This window comes from Ruditapes philippinarum, unplaced genomic scaffold, assembly GCF_026571515.1.
Source record: "Ruditapes philippinarum isolate M1 unplaced genomic scaffold, ASM2657151v2 ctg1690_1_1_1_1, whole genome shotgun sequence".
NCBI classification, from domain to species: domain Eukaryota; kingdom Metazoa; phylum Mollusca; class Bivalvia; order Venerida; family Veneridae; genus Ruditapes; species Ruditapes philippinarum.
This window is the reverse complement of record NW_026856982.1, coordinates 18,924-35,535: the sequence shown is the minus strand read 5'-3', so window position 1 is coordinate 35,535 and position 16,612 is coordinate 18,924. Positions and strand designations below refer to the sequence as shown.

The window sequence follows — 16,612 nt, the reverse complement described above, 5'->3', positions numbered from 1 at the left end:
AGCGGAAACCATTTTGACATTTAAGGCCCTTGTGACCTTGACCTTTGACCTAGTGACCCCAAAATCAATAGGGATCATCTACTAGTTATGATCAATCACTATGTGAAATATGAAGACTTTGTAATAAATAGTTTTAAGATAATAAGCGGAAACCATGTGGTCTACCGACGGACTGACAGACCGACATTAGCAAAACAATATACCCCCTCTTCTTCGAAGGGGGCATAAAAACAAGAGAGTTTTACAAATTTGGCCTTGATGGTCAAGATCAATTACAAGTCAAGGTCACATCTAAATTATTCAATATGTTTGTTTGATAGCAAGTCCTGTTCTGTCATAGTATAAATAAAAACTACAAAAACTATGACAATTGAACAAAATTCATCAATTTGACCTTAAAGATAAGGTAAAGGTCAATTAATTTGACCTTAAAGATCAGGTCAAGGTCAGTTCAAAATTTCACAATATCTCATCGAAAAGGTTGTTTTGGCCAAGTATGAAGATAATCCATCCAATAATTACCAAGTTACAGTCAATTATAGCAAAAATCAGTGAAAGTTCAATAATTTAACCTCCAAGGTCAAGGTCATAAATGTGCTAAGGTCAATTTGAGATTGTTATGCATGAAGGTCTTTTCTTGAAGAAAGTTTCGTCTTCATTTGAAGTCAATCCATTCATTAATAACAAGGTTATAGCCAGTTACAGAAAAAGAGAAAGAAAATTTCAAAAATCTGACCTTGAAGGTCAATGTCATTTATGGATGAAGGTCAAAGTCTGTTTGGTTAACTTGAAGGTCTCTCCTGAAAGATTGTTGCGTACAAGTTGGAAGAAAATCCCTTAAAAAAATTACTCAGTTATAATTACAGCCACTAATAGCAAAAGTCAAGCAAATTTTAGACATTTGACCTGATCAATGGTTAAAGCGGATGGCAATGCTGACATGACTGTACCTCAATTAATCTTTTCTCCCAGAAAAGTTGAGATAACAGAAAACCAAAAGAGTGAGACTAAAAAAAGGATTGGAGCACCACACTAAATACCGTAATTCCGGTATATATTGGACAAGGCGCTTGAATGATAAAATGCTAACATCTTGCCTGTTAACCCAACGGAATGAACTTTACAAGGTGTAATTCATCTTTTCACACCGATTTATGTATGATAATGAATGAAAAATGTAAAAATTGTCCAAAAAAACCCCAATATTTGTCTATTTTAAATGACTTAACAATGCATGACCATTCTCAGACTTATAAAATATAAGAAAAAATCTACACCATTTAAATTGTTTATTAACACCAATGTAAGACAATATTACAAGAAAAAACACTGTCAAACTATACATTAAACAATAAAAGAAAACTGTTATAAAAAAGTAATTTATACCGGGTTACTATCAGATTGAAGGGAAAAATAAACCAAAATATTCATGTTCAATTGTACATAGATCAAGGCATCAAATTTCACACAAAAAAAAAATAATAAACAAGAGGGCCATGATGGCCCTGAGGTCGCTCACCTGTATATAGGCCCCCCAACCCCCCCCCCCCAACGTTGCAGAGCCAATTTAACCCAAGGGATTTTATTTGCACAAACTTGGTAGACACCCATAAGAAGATGTTTCATGCTAAACATTTAAGCTCTAGCTCATTGGGCTTTTTAAAAGAAGATTTTTTTAAAGTTTTTACTATACACATATAGTTAAAAACAATGACACCCCTGGGGCCGGGCAAGTTTTGACCCCAGGGCTTTTATTTTATTTCAACTCTAGCTATTGGGTTTTTTCAAAGAAGATTTAAAGTTTTTGCTAAACACATATAAAGAAAATCAATGACCCCGGGGCGGGGCCAATTTTGACCCCTGGGCTTGTATTTGAACAAACTTGGTAGACACCTATTAGAACATGTTTGATGCTCAATATCTTGGCCATAGCTCTTTGAGTTTTTTAAAAGAAGATTTTTTAAGTTTTTACTATATGCATATAGGGAAAATCAATGACCCCCGGGGCGGGGCCAATTTTGACCCCAGGGCTTTTATTTGAACAAACTTGGTAGACACCCATTAGAACATGTTTCATGCTAAATATCTTAGCTCTAGCTCTTTGGGTTCTTTAAAAGAAGATTTTTAAGTTTTTACTATATGCATATAGGGAAAATCAATGACCCCCAGGGGCGGGGCCAATTTTGACCCCAGGGCTTTTATTTGAACAAACTTGGTAGACACACACTAGAAGATGTTTCATGCCAAATATCTAAGCTCTAGCTCTTTGAGTTCTTTAAAAGAAGATTTTTAAGTTTTAACTATATGCATATAGGGAAAATCAATGACCCCCCCCGGGGCGGGGCCAATTTTGACCCCAGGGCTTTTATTTGAACAAACTTGGTAGACACTTATTAGAACATGTTTCATGCTAAATATCTTAGCTCTAGCTCTTTTGGTTCTTTAAAAGAAGATTTTTTAAGTTTTTACTATATGCATATAGGGAAAATCAATGACCCCCAGGGGCGGGGCCAATTTTGACCCCAGGGCTTTTATTTGAACAAACTTGGTAGACACTCACTAGAAGATGTTTCATGCCAAATATCTAAGCTCTAGCTCTTTGAGTTCTTTAAAAGAAGATTTTTAAGTTTTTACTATATGCATATAGGGAAAATCAATGACCCCGGGGCGGGCCAATTTTCACCCTAGGGCTTTTATTTGAACAAACTTGGTAGACACCCATTAGAACATGTTTCATGCTAAATATCTTAGCTCTAGCTCTTTGGGTTCTTTAAAAGAAGATTTTTTAAGTTTTTACTATATGCATATAGGGAAAATCAATGACCCCCGGGGCGGGGCCAATTTTGACCCCAGGGCTTTTATTTGAACAAACTTGGTAGACACTCACTAGAAGATGTTTCATGCCAAATATCTAAGCTCTAGCTCTTTGAGTTCTTTAAAAGAAGATTTTTTAAGTTTTTACTATATGCATATAGGGAAAATCAATGACCCCCGGGGCGGGGCCAATTTTCACCCTAGGGCTTTTATTTGAACAAACTTGGTAGACACCCATTAGAACATGTTTCATGCTAAATATCTTAGCTCTAGCTCTTTGGGTTCTTTAAAAGAAGATTTTTTTAAGTTTTTACTATATGCATATAGGGAAAATCAATGACCCCCCGGGGCGGGGCCAATTTTGACCCCAGGGCTTTTATTTGAACAAACTTGGTAGACACTCACTAGAAGATGTTTCATGCCAAATATCTAAGCTCTAGCTCTTATGGTTTTTTAAAAGAAGATATTTAAAGTTTTTTCTTTTGGTTGCCATGGCAACCAGAGTTTTGCATGGAATTAAATTCTTTGAACAATTTTTAAAGGTGACCACCAAAGGAACATTCCTGTGAAGTTTGGATGAAATTGGCTCAGTGGTTTATGAGGAGATGTCATTTAAAGTAAAAGTTTACGGACGGACGGACGGACGCCGGACGCCGGACGAAAAGCGATCACAAAAGCTCACCCTGTCACTTTGTGACAGGTGAGCTAAAAATCCAAAGTTTCTTTGTACTGTTTACTGATTAAGAAGATTCAATTTTTAACAATCAATCTAATTTCAGATTATTTTTTTTCAAATTTTGACTGAACAAAGACATTTTTATTAGTTTTATAATAGATAAAGTTATATTTACATAGTGATATAGGTGAATCTAATAAACTGAAAAATAATCGTACAATTTAACATTTATATTGAAATAAAACCATAAAACAATAAAATAAAACATCCCCCCCAACTTCCATACAACCCGAATCATCCATACAACTTTAGTATAGTTAACAAAACAATATTCCGTAGACCACTTTTATTCTCGCACACTTTCTGCTGTTTCATAAATACACATAAATGTCTACAATAATAAAATTAAGACATTCAAACATACATATATAATAAAATAATCCTTATATATAAATTCACTCATTCGTTCTTCAACTTTCAAAATGATTACTCTGTAAAAGTTGTTGAAATTTACAGAGTATAGGACGAAGATGTTAGTATCAAGCTCATTTCTAAACTTTCACTAATTCTTATTGTCCTATACAGCGTGTTATTACCTCAAGTAAAAATTCAGTTACTTTTGAAAACTTTATCCCCCGTTTACACAGGTGAATTGAAATGAGTTACACACAGGGCTGTCTGTTAGAGGTATAAACATGCGAGTCAGGGTACATTGTATCCATGACAACCATGTTACATAAATTACAATAATTCATGATTTTGTAATTTGATTCAAGGTATAACCTCAGAACTAAGGTATTATTATTAAAAAATTGCGTATTGGTTCATGCAAACCTTTTCAAGACTTGGTTTTAACCTTATCAAATATAGAGATACTTGAAGATCAGTGGTTGTGCTAATATTTTACCTTAAAATGCTTATTATTGCATGAAAGACAACTTTTGAGATATTTGTAACATTATCTTAATTACCTCCCTTAGAAAACATGTTAATTTCAAACAAAAGATCATATGGTGCTTCTAATTATTTAAGAACTACTTTCATTGAAAAAATAATGTCTTCTTACACACAAATTAAGCAATTGCAATTTTGCTCAAATTGGGATTAAAGAAACTGTTAATATAGTTTTTTTGGCCAACACCCCAAGTTACAATGAATATTTCATTTTGTTGTCAAGATAATATTGCACCTAAATCTCAACTGCAAGATCAAACAATACCAAAATAAAAAATATATGTATTATAATTTAATTATAGCAAAATAAAGCAGAAACAGTATCACAAGTGCATCACAATAACAGTTGAAAAGTTTTTTCATGAATTTCCCAAAAAAAAACCAGTTTCCAAGTCTGCTGATGTCATCAAAAATTAATCCAGTACTAATTAACAACAATGCTGATTGATATAAACTGTTTAAAAGTTTGTATGGGTAAAAGATAAATTGTTTATTAAATGGAAGATGATTACAGATGGTTGTGTCCCGTGGTATTTAAGCGCCATATACACTTTCGTCACTGTATGCAATGTATAGGAAGAAATCCTCCTCGTGGTGTTCCTGGAATAATAAAATAAATAAATCAATAAAATAGACATAGATGTTATTGAATGTGCTAAACTAAAATCATATTATGCTAGCCAGCCTCTGGTGAGCATAGTATTGTTTTATACAAAGAGTTCAATAAATTTAGTATTAAACTTACACGAATCTAATATTCTATTTATCACATATATAAAATAAAAACAATAAACTGTTTAAAAGAGTAATTTTTCAATGATGTGCCTAACTCTCACATTAGTGCGTTTAAACGCTATGTTTATATATGACACAAATGATGTCACATCAAAGTGTTATTTAAATGTCTTTATTACACTCCTGCACCGCGGTTAATATTTATGTCATAAAATAAAACTATGTTCATTGTTATTTAAGGGCTAATCATCTTTCTTTATTAAATTAAACAGAAGATGAAATGAAACGGAAGCTGACTGCTGAAATGTTTAAGTCATCATGTGCGTTATTCGCAATTTCAAATATTAACTTGAAACATTTTTTTTAATTCTAAGTCAGCCAAAGTACAGACTGCATGGACATGCAGGATGGGCTGGCTATATACTGGCGGAAAATCATTTTCCGTTCTTGCAGGATAAGGGTCAACTGCATATAAACTGTATATAAATAAATTTCATAGCAGAGCAAATGATGAAAGTATTCTCTATGAAAAGTATATTTTTTTCCCCTTCAAATATTCAGCTACACAGTTCAACTTGAAACATTAAATCTTGCTTAGCTATCCCCTCCCCAACCCCATTCAAACATATAAAGACATTATTAAGACATTTATTTAGGCATACTGTTGCAAAAGGTTTTAACAGGGGCATAACAACCTTATCCGGATCAGAGTTTTGACTCTCAATTAGAAGAAAATGTTGGTGGTCATTATTTCACAGATAACACTGCCAGCACTTGTCTTGATAAGATTATCTGCCCTTTTGATATGGAAAATATTAAATTTGACTTTAAAATCAAAAATAAATAGATAGAAATGGACCGTAAAATGGAAATGAAATAGTCATAAAGAAAAGTTGGAAATCATACCTGGTAAAGAGATCCCATTGTTGCACTAGTTGGGGGTATCACATTATTCACAAAGAAGAAGAGAGCGTCCTCTGGTCGCAGATGTATTCTCTTTCTGATGAGAAAGTAAAACTGGCCCACAGTCAGATCTGATGGAACAAGATATTTCTTTTTGTCAAGATCACCTACTCTTGCCTTTGGTGCCTTCTCTACAATGACCTATGAAAAGGAAACAAACTGTATGTTTATTTATCTGGTTTAATTAAGTTACAACATTACGTTAAAAGTTGTTTGCCTCACTTGTGAAGAAGGCTTGTAGCTTGTTAAACTTTAAACAAGCCGTGATTCCACTGCCAGAAATAGATTACCCATCACTGATGTTATGTTTACAAGGAATTTGGGAAACAACATTTCAATGAGAAATGTACATAAGTAATCGCTTAATAATCAGTCACGATCTACAGACTGGTTTATGATCAAAGCATTGTGGTGCCATAATTAAATGCAATTGAATTGAAGTTATTTGATTCATTGAAAGGAAATGGCTAGCCGTATGGGCCATACTGCTGGCTAAAAGTTCTAGCTGTACATGAGTTTAGCCTATATGCACTGGTTAGACTAGTCCTGCGACATTAATTCAAAAACCATGCAATGATGATGTCAGTAACTTGCATACATGTCTTAAATTACAATTTCACAAAGAATGATTTTTCTAAATAATTTCAACATATGATATTCGGCCAATTATATTATGACAAGATATCAGATAAATCTGTTATTTTAATTAGTTTTCGTAAGCTGACGTAAATTTAACTAGTGTTATTTACAATTTATAATTGTTAAAAATATTTTGTTATAAGGAAATAGACCCACATACTTTAATGTCAAGTCAATTAAAGTCTGTGATTGACCAGATATCATGAAAAAAGGCTGCATCATTAAAAGAAAAAGTTCAATGCCAGCTAAAATAGATCAAATAAAGAATTTTATTTTAATACAAATGTATTACATATATATACATTGTCGAAAGAAGTGATAAAATAATGTTTCAGCTTATTTCTCTTTGTACTTTCGCACAGACTTTAATTATTAAAATCCCTGATTCTCACATGAAAAATTTCTGATCATCAAACGCCAAAAAATTTATCATTATAATATTAATGTAACAATAGTAACTGATAAAGTGTCACAGTGTGAGAAAAATGTGCAGTCTGACTGCCACTTGAACCAGGGAGTCCAGGACCCTTGGAATACCGTACCGCAGCTTTACCGACTGAGCTATCCGGCTGCTTACAAATCATCTCGCCTAAGAAGTGAACAGTTCTGAACTGTGACATACTCCCCTGCTAAATTGTAATTTATCCTTGAATTTCACAGAGTTACAGTGCAATGTAAATTAAACTCTGCCCTACATGCAGTCACTGCCCCATGTTGGGCGCCAAATTACACAGGGTGAGAAAATATGCAGCCTGACCGGGTGCTTTCAGATCATCTCCCCTAAATTAGTAAATAGTAATCAGTTCTGAGCTGTGACAAAAGTTTTCATGATATTCAATAAAATCTTTAAAGAACACAAGTCTAAACAGTACTTAGAGGCTAGTTAAACATGTCTCACACACGAATAGAACTTTTGGCTAGCAATACGCGCCCATACATCAAAGGACCCCATTGGAATAATTAGTTCTCTATTTTATATTGTCTTGAAGTCAACAAGATCTTTGATTTTATGAATGTAAAGTTATTATTTTTCAATTAATTACTGTGTTAAAAACAATGTGATAGATATATCTGTGTTAAATTGTCTTAATTTGTTTTGTAATATGACATATATATATATATATATACAAATAAATCAATCAATCAATCAATACAGTTAGCCACTACATAAGTGAAAATTATATTTTTTTTTTGATCTTGTCTTTGTATCATAATATTCATAAAATGAAGGCCACATCAGGTCTCTGAAAAACAATCTGTTGATTAACAAACGTACTAAAGTGCCTGCTATCTTAATTAGTGTCATAAAGGATATAAATCTCCCTATCATTGGTAAATAATTTCCTGGACACAAAAATTATAAAGCAGGAAGGTCATCATATGTTTTTTTTTTCCACAAAATATTTTGAACTTCCCCGTTCCACCTTATTCTTATTATTTCCTAATGACTAGGTGTATATTTGAATCCACTGTACTCTTAACAAATCTACGACCATCTTGCTCCTGAAAGTTAAAGTAATCAACATCGAAAACGAAAATGGCTGCGCAAAAGATTGAAAATAAATTAGCAATATTTACTGGCACTCTGTCTGGGTACTTCTTGCGGATCTTTTCACCCTCCGCCCTCCTTTTCTCAAAGGGGTGTTCTTCTTTATATTCCCACTTCATTTTGTTGCTAGCAGTTCCTTATACTCTGTAAATTTCTTTGTTTGTTGTGAGATGTCAAATTTTGTTGCAAGGTTTGTTTACACCTTTTGCCTAATTATGCATTTCCTGAAAAACGAACTATTTTCTTGCGAACTGAATATAGTTCTTGTAAGTGGTTGAAAAAAATTGGTAAGGAAGACTCTTAAAATTTAACTTATGTTTTATCACTGTGTTTGAAACTAAACTAAGTAAAAGGAAATAGTTGTTGACACTAGACTCCTAGCATTTAAAAGTTTGAATCATGCGTAGGGAGATTTTATCTTATTGTCATGTGATGGTACGTAATTCTAAAAATAGACAACAACAAACACACTCGTGATAAAGCCTGTCCTGTCACGGTCAATAATTCGTAAGGAAAAGTGAAATATTTTAAAATGGAACAATTTCGATTTATTTAACAGGAGCAATATCACCAAACCTACTACATTATTAAGCAAGAATCTCATATGGGGTTGTCTTTAGAGTTCTTGGATTATTCCGGTATTTACAACAACTATATTATAATGGCGATTCAATTTTTATTTTTTATACAGTACTGTATTTTTTCCCCCAAATAGATGGAGACCTATATTTAAGTATATAGCAATGTTTTATTGATTTCTCTTAACGGATTCCCAGTTAAAATAAATATAATTATTAAAGTGATAAAGAAACTGGGATTTAGATACGGGGTATTTTTGTCCAGTCAGCCAGTATTAGTCATCGGGGAATTAAAAACTTCATCCGCAGTAAGCTGACGGAGTACAATCTCATTAAGACTGTGTTTCAAAATTAAGACCTCATCATAACTCACAAAGAAAGCAAATTACTGCAGTAATGACATGGCATCGTAGTAAACTTTCCGCTTATTTGCTGATTAATATCAATTAACCCTTTACCACATATATACGCGAAACAACGCACTTTCGACCCCCCCCCCCCTTTTTGGGGCCTCAAATAGTGAAAAAATGTCCTATTTGGGCCCTAAACATAAGTTTTCGTTTGAGAAATGTTGCTAAAAAAATTGAGCACTTTTTCGGCGCCGCCCCCCATCCAAAAGATACATCAGGGGGTTGCCAGAAGGGGGATGTGCCCCCTTCTGTTAGGGGGGTTTGAAGGGGGGCGGAGTCCCCCTCATCGCCAAGAAAATTTTAGACTTGTGAGAGGCTAAAAATGACCCCAGGTCGACCATAATGTAACGTTTAACCAACGCTGAAAAGCCTTTGACTCTATCTCAATCCCTTGAGAAGTTGCAGCACTTTGAAATAAATTTTGATGGAAAAAATCGAGGCAAAATAGTGATTTTTGGCAATTTTGAGATGTCCCCTCGTTGCCATGGTAACAGGAAATTTAAGACTGAGCATGTCGTTACAAAGGCAATGGTCCAGTCAACATTTGTGCCAAGTTTGATTAGTATTGAAGCATTTTTCATAGTTTCATAGCAGTTTGAACTTGTAACAGGAGGCTTTTCAGTGAAAACGGCCATTTTTCACAATATGCTCATGGGGGAAAGGGTTAACTAAAAAAAAAAAAAAAAGTTACAAAACCACAATTTTTCACCAAAATTAGGTGAAAGACCACATGTTAACATGGAAAAACTAGTTTTTAGGTGATTCCAAAGTTTTTCATCATTTTTTGTTAACCCTTTACCACATATATACGCGAAACAACGCACTTTCGACCCCCCCCCCCTTTTTGGGGCCTCAAATAGTGAAAAAATGTCCTATTTGGGCCCTAAACATAAGTTTTCGTTTGAGAAATGTTGCTAAAAAAATTGAGCACTTTTTCGGCGCCGCCCCCCATCCAAAAGATACATCAGGGGGTTGCCAGAAGGGGGATGTGCCCCCTTCTGTTAGGGGGGTTTGAAGGGGGGCGGAGTCCCCCTCATCGCCAAGAAAATTTTGGACTTGTGAGAGGCTAAAAATGACCCCAGGTCGACCATAATGTAACGTTTAACCAACGCTGAAAAGCCTTTGACTCTATCTCAATCCCTTGAGAAGTTGCAGCACTTTGAAATAAATTTTGATGGAAAAAATCGAGGCAAAATAGTGATTTTTGGCAATTTTGAGATGTCCCCTCGTTGCCATGGTAACAGGAAATTTAAGACTGAGCATGTCGTTACAAAGGCAATGGTCCAGTCCACATTTGTGCCAAGTTTGATTAGTATTGAAGCATTTTTCAGAGTTTCATAGCAGTTTGAACTTGTAACAGGAGGCTTTTCAGTGAAAACGGCCATTTTTCACAATATGCTCATGGGGGAAAGGGTTAAGGCCATAAATAATGGACAATAGATTTAAGTATAGTTGTTTAAGTGGCCTACCAATCTCAGTGTTGGTAGTTTTCGCTCCGGATAACCGCAGTTAGCCAAATGAATTTACCGCCACATCGTGGTCTACCAAAGTCATAAACACGTGGGTCAACGAATAACTGTTACAATTTTGCCACAACGGCCTTCCATACAACGAGTCAACAGTACTGTACGCATCGTATTCTTATCTATTTTATAATTTTCTCACGGTGAAAATTTGGGAACCTTTATCGAGATTTAGGTGAGAATAAACTGTCTTTTAAAGTGATATAATCATTTTTTTAAACAAAAATTGTGCTGTTGTAAAATTTATATTTTGTACACGTGCATATACGTATAGATTCTCTTATATTAAAAATGATATAATAATTAATCAAGTTAATTTTAGGGTATTAAATGTAGTGACTTTCAAATTAACTAATATGTGAATCTATGTGTTGCATATACACGTAGTTTACTTGTTGATATTTAGTGATGAGAAATGAAACAAGTTTAACATACTGCGTCACAGTATGGTGGCTGATTTGCGCCATTCGTGTTTTCGCCCCGCGACCCCGCCAAGCGAAAAGTCGAAAATTAACAAGTTAAAATGGCGGGGGCGCGGAGTGAACAAATCAGCCACCATATCACAGCCAAATTTACACGTAGACACGAAGTCTTGTCTAAGGGATACACGGGGTAAGCATTAATTATCATTAGAGATGAAAATACATATAGTTTTCTTCAAGGAAAACCAGTAATAATATACAGTATACTGAAGGACTTTGAAAACGCACATGTGTTTTTATAGGAAAACAAATTAAAAAGGTTTCCGTCCAATGGTTGATAAAACATTTGTAACATGACATTTGAAAATATAAAAAAAATCCAACGCTGTATGTACACTAGTCCGTCAAAACTTTGCAGCATTTTAAACCACTGAAAAACTACGAAAACAATTAATGTAACAGTTTTGAAAATTAGGAATCAAAACACATCTTTTTAGGAACCATGAAATTATTTATATAAGCAGTCTATTCACAAAAAAGTTATTTATTTCATTATGACTTGATCAATTTAAAATATGCCGGTGTCTAATTTACGGTAATTTATAGTTTAAAACAAACGTGTATGAAATGTAATGCCTTTTTGATAGTGAAAACAATTTTATACAAAGCGTTGTGCGTTTCATTTCCTTTAGTATATATTCTTGTTCTTACTTAGAACTATAATACATATTGTATTTATTTCTAAATTGGATACTTATTTCAAGCTTTGCTTTCCTTTAAAGCTGCATGCCCTCAGTATCAAGCTATTTTTCATGAAAATAGTGAAAATGTATTTAAAAGTTAAAATTAATATTGTGAAACGAAAGTAATTTTCACATTGGAAACGGCATTTTCAATCAACGTAAATTACAAAAAGGAGGTTAACATTCCAACGATAATACTGCAAAAGCATTAATTACACATAATATGTAAATTATTACTTAAATCATGAATACTTTTACTTTTACATTTTGCTCAAGTTTGATATTTCTTGAAACATTTTTGGTTCATCTGGAGGCATGCAGATTGATTAAGGAGTCATGTAACTTTTATATTAACATTCTGTATGAAAACAACAGTTTCAGAAAACAGCGTACAAATGTTTGGTATCAACATTATTTGGGTTATTTTACCGTACCTGGCATCACTACTTTGGACACACCCAGTAGCAGGTCTGTTTCAGATTCCAACCCCGGCACCCGCTTCACCGGTCCACACCCAGCAACAACAATGTGTTTGTACACAGCATAATGAATTGATAATTTTTCAACGACCGAGTACTCATTCGACTCCTCTAGGGAACATGTACCTTGGAGACTGTAAACTTTATTACCAAGAAAAGTTTCATACACCTGGGTATCTGCCTATCTTACATTATCATCAGGTATATACCCATCTTTTATTACCAAGAAAAGTTTCATACACCTGGGTATCTGCCTATCTTACATTATCATCAGGTATATACCCATCTTTTATTACCTAAGAAAAGTTTCATACACCTGGGTATCTGCCTATCTTACATTATCATCAGGTATATACCCATCTTTTATTACCAAGAAAAGTTTCATACACCTGGATATCTGCCTATCTTACATTATCATCAGGTATATACCCATCTTTTATTACCAAGAAAAGTTTCATACACCTGGGTATCTGCCTATCTTACATTATCATCAGGTATATACCCATCTTTTATTACCAAGAAAAGTTTCATACAGCTGGGTATCTGCCTATCTTACATTATCATCAGGTATATACACATCTTTTATTACCAAGAAAAGTTTCATACACCTGGGTATCTGCCTATCTTACATTATCATCAGGTATATACCCATCTTTTATTACCAAGAAAAGTTTCATACACCTGGGTATCTGCCTATCTTACATTATCATCAGGTATATACCCATCTTTTATTACCAAGAAAAGTTTCATACACCTGGGTATCTGCCTATCTTACATTATCATCAGGTATATACCCATCTTAGCACATATATACGGAACGTTATATAGCCATCGTTATCTAAAACATAGAGGATATTGAATGAGTGTAAGTTCAATACTGAATTTATTGCACGAGTTGAATAAAATTATATTATGCGAGCCTCTGGCGAGCATAATATTATTTTATTCAACGAGTGCAATAAATTCAGTAATGAACTTACACGAATTTAATATTCTATTTATCGCATACCCAATATACAGACCGTTTAAAGTGAAATAAGAGTCATTTTTCATTGACGCGCCTATAGTATAACGCTAACGGAGTCGCAAAATCGGCACGGGTGTGTGATAAATTACATTAATAAATAAAATGAAGCACGACATTTAGAAATAAAATAGAACTTAATTTTAAATGATTCCACTTCTTAACAGATTAATGAATTAATAAGAGTAAATAAAACTTTTACTGTTTGTCCAGGAAATATAAAATTCTTATTCAAAGGCACATTATGCCTCAGAAACAAGTAAATATTTACTATTTTAGAAGAGCAAACATGCATGAGTTTATAACCTTTGAATAAGGTTTTTGAGCATGTTAGATGGTTGTAAAGGAAAATGTGAAGCAAAGTAGTATGTTGACTTCCATACAAAATACTTCATCACTATAACTGTAGTAACCCCTTCCCACGAAAAAAACAAACAAACCAGATGGAATAGATGTTTCATGAGATTGGCCAATAAGTAACTTTTCGGAAACTATGGAAACTATAAAAGTACACCACAAATAAACAGCATTTGATAAATAAAAATGAAAGTATTTCTTAGGCATAAATTACATTTAAAAATGATGATCATATTCTATGTTTTTTCATTGGTGAATGTTGCCGATTTGGCTGGTATTATTATCCTTGATTATCAAAACAAAACAACAAAAACAACAACAAAAAACGTCACGTTCTGTTTAGCGTATAGTTAAACGGACGTTGCGTCATTTGTCATTTTATAAACGTCAATTTTTTATGAAGAAGACTAAACGTCGAAAGCTTAAGAAAAGCGTTTGTTTTTATTGGTCGCAAAGAAAACATATACCGTAGACAAGTTGCTCCGTTACTGCCGATTCAAGTATGATTAACGTAGAAAAGTTACTTTCGAGTTGATACTGAAATAAACCCCAAAAGCAACAAGTTTAACCTCGGTAATTTATTTTAGGTATATTATGATATAATGAATTCCTATCGCATTATGGTGTTAAACAAAATGATATCCGTATTTTCAAAAACCGTCATTGTGGCAGAACCAGTTATATAATTATGATATACATGTAAAATTATTATGTTTGATATTGTTTGTATTTACATGTGAGATTTTTTTTTATTTTCAACAGGTTGGTTTCGTCATCAATGATTCAAACACAAACGTTAGCCCATGTCCTTCATACGTCACGGAGAAGTATGACAGACGTACGTGATGTTGTTTTCTGTAAAGAAAAATATATAAGAAAATGTAAATTTAAATATTACGTCGGCGATCACGTCAAAATTCAAAATGTTGCAGATTTGGTATGATTGAGTGCATCTATTGACGGTGTCCCTAGCACCGGCTTAAGTAGGGGATAAAAATGACCAAAATGGTAAAAAAACAAAAATACACAAATATCCTTCCACAAATATAAACTTGACGCGAATGTTTCACCGATCATAATAGCTTATTTTTCATTTATGATTAAAAAATAATGATGGATGTTTTGTTTATATCATTCTATACAACATTACAAGAAAATATGATTTTAAACTGTAAACGACTGGGTCGTGTGGTGAACGCCACCTTTCCTTGTTGATCTTGTTAACAATATTTCATACAGAACTATGTTTCTAGATATAATTTGTGTTAATACCCCAAAAGATATCCCAATCGCATAAATTTAACAGATTTAATATACAATATAAATTTAACGATTATTATGAAAACATTATTCATGATTTACAATTTTCGTCTTTATAGTGACAACTACAACGGCTCGACCTTCCCGTTGCAACAAGCTCGCACTTTTTAGTGATATCGCCTACAAGAAGAACGTTGGTATACAAACTTCATTGAAATGCCCCGGGTCTACCAACCACGACTCCGACGCCGCCGTTGTCGCATTTTGTAGCGCGCCAGACCCTTCATTATGGCTAAGAGGAATAAAGGTAATTTGTATAGAAACCTAACAAGTCAGTAGATAAGGAATTTACAAGTGTGTCGGCATGGTTTGTGCTGCGGCCTTGTAATCTATTGCTCGGAATCTGAACACCTTTGTGACTTTGATCTGAGTTGAACTGGCTGTTCCAGAGACTTGTCATGTGTTTAATAATTTCCAGGTCAGAACACTTATTGACGTAATACATGTTAATCAACTTCATCGTCAAAATTTTGCTTTTTTCTATGTTTTATATTATACAAAGGTGACGGAGAACTGTAATCAGTTAGGACAGTATGAGCCCGTGGCCGTGTTTGACCATCACTCAACATATCAGCAGTCAGCCGGTATATTACTGGCCTGTAATCAGCAATCTATCCATGTAAGTTTTTAACATGTTTATTGTCGTAGTAACTTTACTTTTTAACCACTCGGTATTTACTTTCATGAATTTAAGAATTTTCTTTTTTTTTTAAAGATAAATGAAAAAAAAAAACAACTTTGATAAACTTTAGCAGCTTTATATTAACTATATATCTCTATATCTTCTGTTAAGATGATGTGACTTATATGCCCATTCCCGTAATTATTTTTAAAAAAAATCAATTAAATGTGTTTCAGACTTTAAAAGCTTTAGTTTAGATGCCGTTTAAGCTATATAAAGGAGAAATGCTTACAATTATTTTAAGGATATACTAGTAGTAGTCATTTTTCTTTTACATTTTTGTTGTTAGATAAAAGATAAATCAATAAAAAAGCATGTGTCCATAGAATGAAATACTTTAATATCGTATATATCAATTATATATATGCTGATAAGACCACCAACATTTTATCGCTTTAAGAAGTAGTGTGAATTCCGTTATATATGATTTTTGTTTCTGTTATCATATATTTTTGCTATTATGTAATTGCATATCATTAAATTGTATTATATTTGTATTATTATTCTGTAAATACTGTTTTTCCCTTTTCCCCTTTTGGGGGAAATTAAAACTATCTATCTATACGGGGTATAAAAGGGGTTTTGGGTTTAAAATCACGCTAAATTTCCCCTGTTAATTTAAATTTTTGAAAAAAATGGTAAAAAAACTCTTTTTGAAGCAATACAAAATTTTCTTTTTTGAAAAAAATGTTTAAGGGATTTACATCTTTTTTTTTTTTTTAAACACATGTAAAACAATTATCC

The 16,612-nt window shown here is 33.3% G+C and overlaps 2 protein-coding genes across 2 annotated transcripts; one reads left to right on the top strand and one right to left on the bottom strand.

Annotated features, from left to right (window-relative positions):
* Nucleotides 1–1,274: 1,274 nt before the first annotated feature.
* LOC132748357 (gamma-aminobutyric acid receptor-associated protein) lies at nt 1,275–8,557 on the bottom strand. The gene is made up of 3 exons (XM_060737943.1): nt 8,360–8,557; nt 6,086–6,283; nt 1,275–5,044 (listed from the first exon to the last, which is right to left on the bottom strand). Exons 1-3 carry the CDS (start codon nt 8,447–8,449, stop codon nt 4,979–4,981), a joined length of 354 nt encoding a protein of 117 aa, XP_060593926.1. The 5' UTR covers nt 8,450–8,557; the 3' UTR covers nt 1,275–4,978.
* A 2-nt stretch (nt 8,558–8,559) lies between these two features.
* LOC132748356 (uncharacterized) lies at nt 8,560–15,805 on the top strand (the record flags this gene model as incomplete). The annotated part of the gene is made up of 5 exons (XM_060737942.1): nt 8,560–8,968; nt 12,382–12,686; nt 14,629–14,704; nt 15,246–15,433; nt 15,689–15,805. Coding segments are annotated over exons 1-5 (720 nt in total), but the record flags the coding sequence as incomplete, so codon positions are not given.
* Between the last annotated feature and the right edge of the window lie 807 nt (nt 15,806–16,612).